Source organism: Odontesthes bonariensis, chromosome 4 (genome assembly GCF_027942865.1).
Source record: "Odontesthes bonariensis isolate fOdoBon6 chromosome 4, fOdoBon6.hap1, whole genome shotgun sequence".
In the NCBI taxonomy this organism is placed as follows: Eukaryota; Metazoa; Chordata; class Actinopteri; order Atheriniformes; family Atherinopsidae; genus Odontesthes; species Odontesthes bonariensis.
The window spans coordinates 14,162,184-14,176,927 of record NC_134509.1 but is presented as its reverse complement, the minus strand read 5'-3'; the positions used below and the strand labels follow the sequence as shown (position 1 = coordinate 14,176,927).

The following is a 14,744-nucleotide window of genomic DNA, read 5'->3' as shown; positions in this document are numbered from 1 at the left end:
GTCTATCCCATACAATTACTGCAACCCAAGAGGAACTCCTGTGTAACACCCAGGCTATATTTGGAACCTGAATCCTCACAGTAACCTACTTTATCATCATATTCTGAGAGATTAGCCAAGGATGAGCCAGGAAGTAGCCTTTAATGATAATATTACCTTATATCTCTGACAGACATGATACCGAACCCTTAATTAAGCATCTTTATTATACCTGAAGAACCCAACAAATGCTCCATTTTGTCATCTTTGATCTTGTGTCACAACATTATGGTTCTGCCTGTTTTAGCTTCTAATCTTTACAATATTTCCTTTGATGATGTGAGCAAAGCAGCCAAGTAAAATGTAACAGTGTTGACCATTCATTTAAGTACATATGACACATGACCTCCTTTCTCTGGTGAAGACAGGCCAGGTCTGCTAATATTAATCATTAATCAGCTCAATAAAACCTTTGTTATATGTATAAATGATATAAAAAACTGAAGATGCCAGTCATTTTTTGCAACCAGATTGATTTAGCTTGTTTTATTTTATTATAAAGTAGGTTGTCTTATGTAAGAAAAATGGCTTCAAATTCTAATAAGAGAACAGAAAATAGCAGAAGTTATTTTTTAGTGCTACTCAAAGTGATTCAGACAATAATTTGATGATCAAACTCATTATTTTGTGAGCTTTTCTAATAAGCTTAAATCAAATACAAACCCAAGAACTACTATTCATATTTCAGTGAGCAATTTAGATCATTAGGATATCTGCAATTGTCTTTTATAACATGTTGAGCCCCAATGCCCCTTTCACTTTAGTATCATACTGATCAAAATCAAACAACGATCATTTTTTTCAGTGGATAATTATTTTCAACCGATGGACAACAAACTGAAATGAAAACCTGGATCCTTGGCCCTGACATGTTCATTAAGTGTGCAGCATGATTTGATCCCAATTAGAGGGAGGGGTCATTGCAAATCATTGCAAAGTTGTTCAGAGTTAGCACCTTTATGCTCACCTGATTAAACCGTTCTATTCTGATGGGAATGGTAGCATTTGTGAATCACATCCCATCTCCTTCACAGTTTTGCTCATTGTCAATAAGGCATCCTGTTCAGGTCTGTGCCTTCTGGTTCACATCGTCCAGAAAGTTTTTTTTTATATTTTCAGAGGTGTGGTGGACAACATGGTTTTTCTCCATATCTGTCAGACAGGAAGTACATATTACTGCTCCTCTACTGCTGGTTTATTTTGCTCTGTGATCACATTCTTAATTGCAGCTTTTCATCTATAGGGCAGAGTATCATCTTATCTTAGACCTTTTCTTTATCAAGCAAATATTTGACTGTTATTTGAGCATGTATGACCTCAAACAAAATGGAAATTGCTTAGTGAAACTTTTCTGAACAGATATGAAATTATTTGAAAGACAGCCTAACCTCATCTTTGAGAAGTCTAACCTTCAGTATGTGCCCCCATTAAGTCATTCATTAAGCAGACCTCCCCGCAAGGTCTACTGGCCGTAAAAAGCCTTATTCATGATGTGAAAGGTATATGATGTCATTTAGAAACAGAACCTGCATCCCTCCAAACGTACGCAAAGAAGGAAGGTTTCATATTAAATTGATCAATGAAAGGCACAAAGGGCACAACTGAGTATCTCCTCCCTTCTCCTGTGAAATTCTTGTTTTTCTTAGGATGCAGCGACAGGAGCTGAAAATAATCAATTTCAAGTGCAAGTGACCCTCCAGTGAATGCCTGCGGCTGTCACAATACCGCCTCCATTCTCCTCCTCTTTCCCATTCATCCATTCATCTGCTGCACCGCGCTGCCTGCATGGGCCAGGTCGTCGCTCAGGGATAGTATTAACCATGCCGTTTAATCAACGCTCCCCTATCCGTAAGCTTAACCAGCGGCAACAAAGAGCTCAGAAGCAGCATCCATCGGTCGGTGAGCGGTGACTCATTGCGCACGGTCAGTCAGTCAGGGGACTTGAATTTTGCGCTTGGCCGTGGAGGATCGATACTGCTCAGACTCATATTCTGGTGGAAGGCGTGGCCTGGTGTCACCGACACTGGGTTGTATTTTCCATATTCATTTCCAGGGTTTTGCCTCATCTCACAAACACTGACGCGCAAACGGCACCCAACGGCACGGGACATCAAGGTAAACCATCCGCGTTATTTTTTGTCAGAATGTGATTTCATTGCTTTAAATGTTTAATTCTTCTGCAAGGTCAAATCGAAGATGGACATATCTGCTGCTTTTAGTGTATTTGATTGGGAAAAGAGACCACAGGCATGACATAGATCTTAATTGGCCTGGATAGGTTGAGTGCATCACTTGAACGCAGGCTACGTTTTGCATGAATTTACTTTGTGCATGCACTCTCTTCCCTCTTTCTGCCATTTCCAAACCGCTGCAGGCAGAGAAAAACCCAAACCAGGCGTTCCAATGCCGAATATGAAATGACAGTCAGGATATGCCTTCGATAAAAAAAAAAAAAATGCGTTTATACGACAGACACGCGGGTGCACTGTGGTACAGGACACACAGATGGACTAAACCTGTCCATGACCCAAACCAGTAACCAACTATTTAGTTATTCCAGCCGCACTTGTAACGCTTACAGGTTACCAATTGTCATATTACCATGTATTTTCATTAACTCACGGATCATCACTGTTGAATAAGTGTGACGAAAAATATTCAAATATATGACCTGTAAAGCTTAACATCTGTTTAATTGGTTGCTCTCCCTAATAAAAAAAAAAAACAATGTGGACGATGCTGCTGTTGGAAAGCAGAAAGAAAAGAAAAAAAATACGTGTTTACGGGTTTCCAATTTTAATATCAGTTTAATCGAATTATCATCATTGGTTCGTCATCCTCTTTAAATGTAGCCCAAATGTTGTTTTGGTATGATTACATTCACTTAAGCTCACTAAAGCTCACTTCATTTTGTTTGATTCCAATGGATCATCATCATCCAATGGCCTGCTGAGTTATGGCACCTCACTTTCAGAAATGGCCAGATGCTTTGACATGTTGAGGAGAGAGGCAAGGCAAGGCAATTTTATTGATAGAGCACAATTCGTACACAAGGTAATTCAAAGTGCAATTCAGTCAAAGAGACTGAGTCCTTCATCAGGATGTGGAGAGAAAAATATGTGAGACTGCAGGTCGTGGCTTAGAATTTACGCCTATGGGCATCTTGACATTGAATCTTGTTTTTTCCTTGAAAGGGCTACAGGACAAAGCAACAGCAGCTCTGTTTTCAGTGTGCACTTTCCACTGAACTGCATTTTGCAGGAATATATGTAAAAAATAAAATGAATGCTGCTTTAAAAAAACTTCTATTACGACATGTTTATTAAAAAAAAGTGTGTGTGTGTGTGGGGGGGGGGGGGGGGGGGGGTACATTACATATTGATGAATGAAATCTAGCGAATTCTAATGTTGCCAAGTGGGTAGCTTGACATCTGTCATGCAACACATTGATGAACATTAGTTAAACTGACTCAATATCAGACTCACAGATACCCCTCAGTGGGTTTTATTGGTCAACTTTTTTTAATGCTCATGTGTTGCAAAGCTGATTATTTTACGTATTTACTATACCAAGAATGATACTATACCACTGTATGAATGAATGATATGCTGCTAGGTGGAGTAGATTGGATGAATAGTCGTTTAGGGGTTTAATGCGACACCGCTTAAGGAGACAAGAAGACAGTTCCTTGTCAAAAATATTCCTCATCTCTTGCACGTTCAGGCTTTATTTATGCCGACGTGCTCATTTTACTCATAGGTTCGTAAACTTTGTTTTGATTTTGTGTGACACAGTATTTTAGATCCTCTCTAAAGATTTCCATAGGTTTTCCTATGTCATTTAGATTTTTACAGTATGATCGAACCGACTAAAACTTGTTATATAGTAACTAATAATGTTTATTGAGCAAAAAAGCAACAAAAGCAAAAAAAATATCCATTCCTCAATGATTGTACCAAGACCATGTCTATTTGAATAACATTTTAATTGCATAAAGTCAGCATCACTACAGATAATTTAAATGATCAATTTGATCATTGCAATGACATAAGTTAGATTTTGATCAAAGCAGTGCTTACATCAAGCAGATGAAAATCTGGTGCTTGGCTATCGATTTTTAAAGAATATTTTGTGCATGTTATTGATTCTGTGCATATTCATCTCATTAATACTATGATAAGTTTAATCATTAAAAACGATTTGAACTTATTTCTTCTTTCTTCCCTTAAGGAATTGCGTAAAGCAGCTGATTGTGCATCTGTGTCCATCTTTGGATTACGACCACATTAAAAGACAGAAACCGTGAATTCGGCATGGGAACTAACCCAAAAAGGACAGTGACAGTCCAGATGGTGCCTCAGCTGGCTGTGGTAGACTCCCTTGGAAATAAGGAGCCCAATGCCAACTGGAGCAATGAGCCCCACCTCAAAGTCTCTCAGGTTTGTCCAAAGTCCTCCCCCACATCTCCTGACCAACAGGATAACCTATCTTCTACAACTGCTCCCGCCAACATCATCCAGCGTACCCAGAAAACAGCCGCCAAGGGAGATGAACCAGTTAGCAGCACTGTGTCTGATAATCCAGCACCAAGCAATGGAAACCAGACAAAGTCTGAGCTTGTGACAGGTAGAGAGCTGTCCTTACCGAACCTGTCACGAACGGGCCAAGCTGTGGGTGAGACAGGAGTAGACCAGAGGGATTCTAATGCTAATATGAAAACGTTAAGCCCTGCAAGTGGAAAAGATGTGTGTAAGGCCAGTTTGTCGACTGGTGTTACAGCGTCGAAGGTCGACACGCATAGCAATGACTGCAGAATAAAAGGGCCAAGTGGGCCAGACGAGGAGCACAAACAGCTGAAATCCTCAGCCACAGCCACTGCGCGAGAGATCGGCGATAAACATAAAAACCTTAACAGTGAATCAAGGAATGCAGCATCTGAATCTCATCAAGATATCAAAGGGAGTATTTCAGCTCCAATCAAGGATACTGCTGTGTCACAGAACACTGAAGAGTCCGATCACTTACAAAGCTGTTCAGCAAGCTCTGTTACACCAAAATCTAAACAAAAGACGGAGACTTTACCCCCTCTTACCTCCACTAAACCTTTATCTACAAGTAAAGAAGCCGAGGCTAGGCCTACAAATGAGAATTTGTGTTCAACACAGCAAGAGAAGAATTTTCCACCAGCAAAGAGATCACAAGTCTCTTCAGATAAACATAAGACTGTGTGTTCACAGGGCTCCTCCACTCCGCCCCAGGCTACACAAAACATGCCAATATGCGGGCAGGTGGCTGAGACAACCAGCCACACTGCCACAGCTGTCTTTGCAGGAGAGAAGCTCGACAAGCTCTACAGGGAGGCTTCGACTATGACCTCATCCCCATCAACAGCCCCAGTCAAGCAGTGTCATGATATGGAGGTACAGGCTGTTGCTAACACGTCCAGTAAGGCTGTTGCCACAAGTCCGAGTCTTCTACCGTTTGCTGCAACTCAGAGACCGAGCTGTGGTGCGGCCCCTTGGGATGAGGCGCAGAGCCTGGCTGTAGTCTACCAGGTTAGTGATGGTGTGGGTCTCCATCAGATTTACACAACTTCCCTATCTGCCACCACTGATCAGATGTCAGAGAGATTCACAGTTGAGGCAGAGATGTGCCCCAACCAAGACGTTGCTTTCAATTCAGAAACTTTGCCCCAGCAGCCTGACTCCAGGCTAGGAGCCAAGCCTAAAGAACCAGAATCAGCTCCGTGCAACATTCAACCAGTCTATCAAATCAACATTGAACACAGCAATCACAAGAATAAAGGGGACGAAAGTGACTCCCAAAACAAAAGTGTAATTCAGGCGTCTGTGGGAAAAACAGTCCCTTCTCTCAAAGCAGGGACACCCCCAGGGACAGCTGGTGCTTCCAAGACTGGAACTGCTGACAGAAACAATGCTGCGCTGTCACAGGCTGCTGTTACAGCCAAGGCCAAGCAAGCCCAACCTACAACAACAGCAAAGGCTGCAACCAAATCAGATCTTACTAAAGATAAGGCTTTGGTGAAGGGGACAAATTCTGAACACAAGATAGAACCTGAGAGAAAGGAGGAGGAGGATGACCAGTCGGGGAAGCAGAAAGGGAAAGGTGTTCATGATGTTGTCTGGGATGAACAAGGGATGACGTGGGAGGTCTACGGGGCTTCTGTGGACCCAGAATCCCTTGGCTTTGCCATTCAGAGCCACTTGCAGACTAAAATCAAGGAGCAAGAGAGGAAACTAATAGCCCAGACCTCCTTCAGAAAGTCAATCTCTACTGTTGATTCGCCACGACATGATAAAAAGAACAAAAGAAGGCAGCAGAACATTTTCAGGTCAATGCTGCAAAATGTCAGGCGGCCCAACTGCTGTGTGCGTCCCCCTCCCTCCTCTGTCCTCGAGTAGCACAGTACAGAGGTAGCCAATGACAGACTCCTCCCTTTTCCTAGAGGTCACAATGTTTGTCCTCCCCTCATCATGACTGCAATGCCAAGTGAAACAATAAAGGGACATCGATCCCTGTAAGTAAGTATATTGGAATGTTGTAGCATAAAGAAGCAAATTATTTGTGATTTTTGTGATCAGAAACGGTAGAATAGAGAAGCATAAAATGAACACTTCAAGACTTATTTTCTAGAAATATATGTTATAAAAAGAGAGAAAACTGTTTATGATAAAGGCAATAATGGTAAAACGCATGTATCCTAGTTTCAGACTAGACTGAGACTGTTGTATGACTTAAAGTCCAGGCTGTCATTGTGAAAGGAGCTAATCATGAGGTAGACATATCATCTATTGTCAGAACATTGTGCAAAAACATTCTAGCTGACATCTCATTACTTGGTGCATTTGGTATGAGTTTTCAAAGTGTTTTTGGCTCTCTATTTATTGCTGTTTAAGATTGCTGTTTTTTTTTGTCATGGATTAATTCATTTTTCGTGTGTGGTTTAAAAAAAGGGACTTTGTGCACAGGTAAATGCGCTGTCTAATCTGTTATTCTTTGTTTTTTTTTTATTAAAATAAGAAAAAAACTATTGCTGACTTTCACACATTCTTCATTTCTGATGTTTGAATTGAGGCAGGTATAAATTCATTGTTCTGGTAATTGTGTTTAAACTTAAGCCAAAAAGACTGATTAAGTTCATGAAAAAGAAACATCCAACTTGAAAATAACACAGTAATTGCCAGAAAGGAAACAACAAACAGTCAAAAAATGTGGTTAAAGACAACATGAACCCAGTTAAAACAGCTGTAATCCTGAGCAAAATAGTTTGTAATCCTGCTTTAAACTGAACTAAAGGTACAGGTATTAATGTGGTGTTTATGTGTGCAGCACTGAAACTAAAAGCAGTTTTCCCACGTTCAGTGTTTACACGTGGGACCTCAAGCAGAAGCAGACCACTTGAACAAGTCAAATCAGGCTCATGGGACCAGTTAATTGGGGAAGCGATGTGCACTGGCAATTTTTTATAGGCTTTATGAATAAATTAGAGCCAATGTCCCTCACGTCTTTCTGTTAGAGATGCCAATCTCAACTTTTCATTCCGAAGTCAAGAAGTAAAATATGTGCTGCCAGTAATACATTTTAGGACAGAATAATAACCTGAACAAAACTCTGTCTCACAGCAAAATGTGAAATAGTCACGGAAACATAATCTATTGATTCATGTCCACAGATACCATTTCTGCAGATTTTTCATGCTACTGGACACACAAAAAAACTCCACAGAGCAAAACAGTGTCATTTAATTTTGTGAAATAGTCACACAGTGACAGTTGCAACATATTTAAGAGGCTATAAAGTCCACATTGAAAGACTCCTGTCTCATACACTAATGGTTTCAAATAACTTTAAATGATAATTTTTTTAATTCAGTCGATTTTTGTTTTTATTCTCAGCATGTTTCTATGACGATAGACACAAGTGAATTATCATGTTAGTCTGTTCAAAAACTGACTTTTAAAATGCATGTTAATATTTTTGTCTGACTGAATCCATATAAAATGAAAAGAGGGACTTACACACCCAATTGCTGCAGTTGGGGCTTGAATCACTTAGCAGGTCAGCTCAGCTAGATTCAAATGGGCCAAGATGCTCTGTACATGCTCCAAAGTTGACATTTTTTAAATATATAAACAGTAAAGTATAAGTCTATATCAATAAACTTAAATTCCCAATAGGCTGCTTTTTTTTTTTGCATATCTTTCAGTTTCTTTTATCAGGCAGCTAAATCTGTCAACATTTGTGAGCAAAAAGCAGCTCATTCAGACTAACTCTTAGTCACTCAAAGCATTTCCAGACTATCACTCTGCTCTAATAAGATCCTGATTTCATAACCGCAGCATCATCTGACAAATCATCATTCAAGTAAGTTAAAGACTGTGTCTGTGCAGTGAAGTCAGCTAAACTTGCATGCATGAATGATCTACAGAGAAAGGCAGAAGCAACAGAATGTCTTAAACATTTTCTTGCATAGCCCACAGCATCAGACCAGATTCTGTTAAAAACTATTTAGCTCCCATGCATGTCTATTGTTTATTGCAGCTCTGACTTTAAGCAAGAAACATTAAATGAGTTAAAATGCTATAACTCTGTTGCTTGAAATCAGATAGCAATAAAACAGCAAACCCAATGGAGATATTTAATCTGAAATGTAATTTGTTAGTTTACACATTATTACACAGTGACAGTTTACATTATGTCCTGTTACAAGACCGCAACTTTCTTTTTTTGAGGGAATTTATAGAAACTAAAATCAATAGAAAATAAACTGACTTTATTCACTTTGTAATAAATTAACAATATGCCAGTAAATTTTGTGAAATTACATGAAACCTGCATTTAAACTACTGACATGTACTGTAATTCAATAATTGAAAACAGAAAAATGTTGTTGAAATAGATTACAATAGATGTGGCTACTATAACATGCAATTTGTCAAACTAACCCAGTTATTGAAGTTAGATAAAAGAAAAACAAAGAAAAAAAAGTAATTTGCATTCGTTAAACTTAAATGAATCTGTACCTCAGTTAATAATAATCCAGCCAGCATAGAAGGCAAACAAATACACATACAGTATGGCACTGTGCTCCCAAAGAGGAACCGACTTCTAAATCAAACTGTTCCGAGCACAAGGTGCAGTCTGCATAAAGGCTCTTCTATCTGACTCACTGCGGCCTTCGGGAGCCATTAATGAATGTGAGAGCTGGTGATACAGTGGCTACTGGTGCCAAATACATATTTTTGTTCTCCGATTATACATACAGGAAATAAGATAAAGAGCGGGTTTGTATTGCGGAACAAGACTTGCTGCTGCAGGACTTGTTGTGGCGCAGAGTCGGAATTAAAAGAAAGATCCTGAACACTTAGTTTGGATGTAGTCAAAGGAAAGAAGGCTCACAATGAAAACTGGACAGGAAATGTACCTATTGTTTAATTGTATTGTTGGTGGTGATACGGCTTATTGTTATGATGCTACCAGAAAAGGAAAGTGACATAACTGCATTTGATTTTATTTTTTGCATTTCAATGGATTTTTGAAGCCATTAGAGAGAAAGGACAGCTGCTGGACCTGACGGTCCCTCAAATGGACCATGATAATAGCTACTAATATAAATATTGATGGTTTGAGGTGTAACAGCAGTGTTGGAGATTCCTCTTTACGCCCCAGTCTGTCATTTCTGATCTCAAACACCACAGTTCTGTAGAGCTCTGTATATTTTTCTTCAGATCTTACAGGCCAGGAGCATACGTGCAGGTCTTTGTAGTTACTGGGGTCAATTAAATCACATTCCTGTCCACTGGGGTGGACAAGAGGTTTTAACTTGTAAATAACGTTCATGTCAACACTGAAGTTGCGGTAACACTGGAGCTGCAACAATTTGTTAATCAATCTATATCAATCACACTGTTGTCAGGAGATTGATTGGCAACGTGATAGGAATATTCATCTGATTGATTGACTTATTTGAGTATTTTCTGGTACTCCCTTGTTTGGGAGCTGCTTCACTGCTTGTTAGTATTACATGATAGTGAAAAACTGTTTGAGTTATGGATTACTTATTTCTATCCTTTTATTTGCTTCATTCTTTTCCACACTGCTTCTGCCTTTTATAATTATTCTTTGCTGTGCAGTTTCTTTGCTTTGCTTTTCATAATTGCTTTGCCATTGTTATCTCTCAGTTTCTTTTATTTTCACATATCTATTTTGTGCTATTTTTTTTTTATGCTGTTGCTCTATCATCTCGGCTGCATTTGTTTTGCCCGACTCCAAATTGCTTTTTCTGTTTCCCTACTGCATGTGGAATTTGACATTTAAAGTGCAGTTACCTGATCCCAGTTTTGTAGTTCTCCACTGCCTACTACTTAAAGCAATATTATGTAACATTTCTACCTTAAAATAACAGCTTGAAAAAAATTGTGCGGCTAGAATGAGTTTTAATATTACGATTGGCCTGTCTCCTATGCCCTTTGGGGGTCTGAGTTGGAATAACTGCGCTATGTAACTTTGCTGGACCGGCCCGGGAGCTGAGCGGAAGTACTTCGACTTGCTTTCTGGCACACCTACCGCAAAAACAAATAGACCCCTCTCACGCTCCCAGGTACATTTGATTACTCTTACCTTCTCGATCGACATAGCTTGCACCTTCTGACTCCTCGCCGGTTCATCAACAAACGTGAAACGTGAAAGCGAAAGGGTGATGTATTTACGACAGTGTAACCGTACATTACCTCCAAGCCTGTAGGGGGAGCTCCATAATGGGCTTTTTGAGAAGTTACATTGTATTGCTTTAATGACTGCTGAATGTTCACACATTTGATTCCATCATCTTGCAAGAATTTGGACTGGACAAAAAGAAAGAAAAAAGTCTTAGACTCCCAGAGGGAGAAGGTACACTCCTTCAGGCTCTTTTGCCTCTACATTGAAAACCTCCTGCTAACGCCTGGGTTCACATGTAGAGAAGGCAAATCTCCTTCCCCAAAAGCTGCTACCACCATCAAACTGTCCATGATATGTACTGCATAAAACTGTGTGACTTAACTTTTAAGAGTAGCAAATACTGTAGGGAAACAGCAAAGTTCATTCGGAGAAGCGAGAAATAAAAGCTATCGAGAAATTCTAAAAAGGAAATAGTAAAATCAGTGGGGAAATGAGAAAAGCTGAACTATTTTTTAGAAAAAGCCAAACCAAAAAGCATTTAAAGATATACTAATGAAGAAATAGAACAAGCTAATCAATGTGGAAAAGAAATTTCACAGATTTGTAATTTTTTTTTCTGGCACTGCAGTAATTCCATAGTCTACTTTTAGAGCCGTATACATTTTCTACACCTCACAATGTAGGGGTCACCGTCACGAGTGATTAAAGCTGCAACAGGTACTCAGTTATCTGAGTAAATATGAGGGAATTATGATCTTCAAATGTTTCTTCGTTGTTAAGTGTTGTATTTTTTTCAAGTACTTTGCTGTCATAAGCCTTCGCATACGCTACAATGCCTCCTTTCAGTGTGAATGTACTGTCTTTACATGTTTAACACTGATTCTAGGAGACTGCTGTTACTGTTTGAACAAGCATGTCACCTCATGTTAATGTCAAGACGTGATAGCAGGGATGAAAAAGTCCTCTGTATCTGTAGCGGTGCTGTGAAATGTCACAACGTGTAACGAATAACGCAGACTTAAGTGTCTCATCCCAATGCCTATTTCCTCTCGATAGACTGAGATCAGAGGACACAGTCAGCCACTAAGTCATACTTATGTCTGTCCCAACATACCTGCTCGGATTTGTGTTATATCGAGAGCCTCTAAATGTTTTCTAGTGGTAGCAGTGGCCCTCTTTCCACACAAAATGTGTTATTCAAGACAGATCTCATGAGTGAAGGCTGTCAAACTGACATTACGGATCTGTGGAGTCATATCAAATACCAAATTCAACCTTGGATAGATTAACATGCCTCTTCCTCCGCTTCCTATTGAGGTCAGTTTCTACTTTACAAATCTGTTCTGTTCTTTTCTGTTGTCCCAGTCATCAGCCTTAAGTCTGATTCCTTCACAACTTTCTTTAATTAGCCGTGTTTCAATTTTTAATAGCCCGTAACTCACTGTGTTGTTATGATAGGCCGAGGTTAGAGCAGGGGATGATTTATTCCAATGGAAAGGAACTTTGGCAAGGGATTTCAAGGGCACACATATCGGGAAAAATAATTAAGAATGAGGTGTTTGGTGAACTGAGTGGTCAAAGACACTCAGTGTGACATTGTGGGTTCAAATGTGACCAGGAACTGTTGATGCACATCGCTCACCAGTTAACAAGTTTCTACTATTAATAACCATGATGAGCATAAACCTGAAGGCCTTAAATACAACTGATACCAACAAAAATGGATGGAACAGATACAACACAACATAACGGTTCAGCTATCTTGGGTTAATCATTATAATCACAATCCATGTAGCCTGAATGTCCCTCTCTCACAGCTTCTGCAAGTTACCTTTTTAAAATATACCAAAAATCAAACCACTTTTTTAAAAGAAAAAAGTCTAAATACATCTTGTCAAACGACATCTATTGCTAAAACTAGAGATCCGTTCGTGTTAATGTAACATGAGATTAATTTTCCTTATGCTGGCACACAAGTTGCATATCTGTTGGAGCTATGTTGTGCTACAGCTATTTTACAGCGGAGGCAGTGCGACGTGCCTCACACCGGAAAATTCATTCTCACTGTTTAAGTAGAAAGACTATTGCCATGTGTTTGTAATCTTATCTTGGAAGACTAAGAATAAAGGAAGACACATGTTTGACACTGAGAACGTCCCCGAGCTATTTTATCACCCACAACTCAAATTTATTCAATTATCAGGTAAACAAATAGCATTACAGTACTAATGAAACTGTATCAGTGTGGCTAACTGAAGAGTTGTGAATATTTTTTAACACTCAGTACCCTGGAATAAACTGCTGTATACATAAACTTGATTTATACATCTAATATTTGTTGGCAAGGTGCATTCACTGTTCTTTGCCCTTCTCATGGGTTGTGTTGACATGTTGGCAAAAAAAAAAAAAATTAAAAGAAGGTCAGAAGGGATATAATTTCAAATGCTATAAAAAGTAAATAGATAAAAACGTTTTTCAAAATCAGGAATCAGGATCAGGAAGCAAAAGGCAAATAGAGGAAGGAGTTGTGATAATACATTTTCTGTATAAAGTCACATTATTTGCAGTTTTACTTGCATTTTTTTCTTTTTTGTCTAGCCTCAGTTACTCTAAAATACCTCCTTACCTCCAGTTGCTCCATCTGATAATGCTGGTAATACCATAGTGAATGACTGCATATCATTTCTGTAGAACACAAGGCTAAAGTGCAAAACGACACGGGGTACGGTCTGGACAGGTCACAGGTCCATCACAGTGTGAACGGAGAGAAACAGACCGAACACATAACATGTTACACTCTGCTGCTGAAAAAAACATTAGATTTTCTATTAAGTGCATTTCTTTGAAACACGATTAACAACAGTTAGGCCCTCGTACTCAGCATGAGTTGGAAATAATAATCTCTCGACTGCTGCCACTTAAAAAGGAATATCCCAGGCTGTGTCAGAAGCTACAGTTAAAGACTGATGGTCCGTGAGAGGAAGCAGGAGCCTCCTTGCTACAGCCCAAGGGCCTTCCCCGACTCGTGCTGACATGCTGAAACTAATGGTAAGAGTACTGTGGCCGAGCTGACGGGAGGTAAGAAAAACTGCGTTGCATATTCATCAGAGTTTCTTCGTTAGTAGAAGAAAAATCTATTGCATTTCTGTTCTGTGTGTTGAATAAAATGCACTTGTTTAGACTGGTTGTGTACAAAGTCTGTTGATTAGATTCAATATATGAGCAGCTCTATTTTGCTGCATTGTCTTACCCTGACCTCCATATTTTTCCATCTTTTCAAAGTGTAAACACCACCATGTGTAACAGCATCCCTGACGTTGGGGAGAAATTGAGGGCAGCAGCAGCAGCAGCAGTAGCATTATTTTGGTGCTATAATTGAAGTCCCAGAGATAAGTTGCTGTGGTATTGGGATTTGAAGTCTGCTTGCAGTGACCCACTTTGCTTTATAAACACACAGGCTTCCTCAGTTCATATGGAAACCCTCATAGGAATTCTTGCGGATGCCACAGCACTCAGAGAGAAGCCTTTATAATTATCCAGACCAACCTAAGGAAAAAACATATCCACTCACAGCTGAGTTGTGGCACATTAGACACAACTCTGTCATGGGGATGGGTTTTAATAATATTTACAGATCATATTTTGAGATTGTGGACCGGGTAATTAAGGGGGAGCTGGTGATCGCATTTACTTCTACAAAGCACAGGCTCCAGAAGTACTCAGAGAATTTGTGGTTTATTTTTTAAGTTTGCGTTTGGATATCTCCATTTTCAGTCATTGTATGTTCCACCATCTACGATCACTTTCGTTTTCATCCCTGTGCTTTTCTTCGCCGCAGTGCCATCTGCTTAAACTTTCCCTCCCCATTTGTCTCTGTCCCAGACACTCCTTACTCTCTTCAGATTAAAGCATAATGCAGCATCCTACGCCAGTAAAAGTAAGGTAATTAAAGCTTCTGCTGGCTTCCCCTCTACAGAATGTTTTTTTCCACAAAATTATCCTCTTCTGTTCCTCTCCCTCTCCC

The 14,744-nt window shown here is 39.6% G+C and overlaps 1 protein-coding gene across 1 annotated transcript; it reads left to right on the top strand.

Annotated features, from left to right (window-relative positions):
- The first annotated feature begins 1,827 nt into the window (after positions 1 to 1,827).
- Positions 1,828 to 7,022, top strand: gprin3b (GPRIN family member 3b). Its single transcript, XM_075464431.1, has 2 exons — positions 1,828 to 2,154; positions 4,271 to 7,022. The coding sequence occupies exon 2, from the start codon at positions 4,354 to 4,356 to the stop codon at positions 6,460 to 6,462; it is 2,109 nt and encodes a 702-aa protein (XP_075320546.1). The 5' UTR covers positions 1,828 to 2,154; positions 4,271 to 4,353; the 3' UTR covers positions 6,463 to 7,022.
- Positions 7,023 to 14,744: the final 7,722 nt, after the last annotated feature.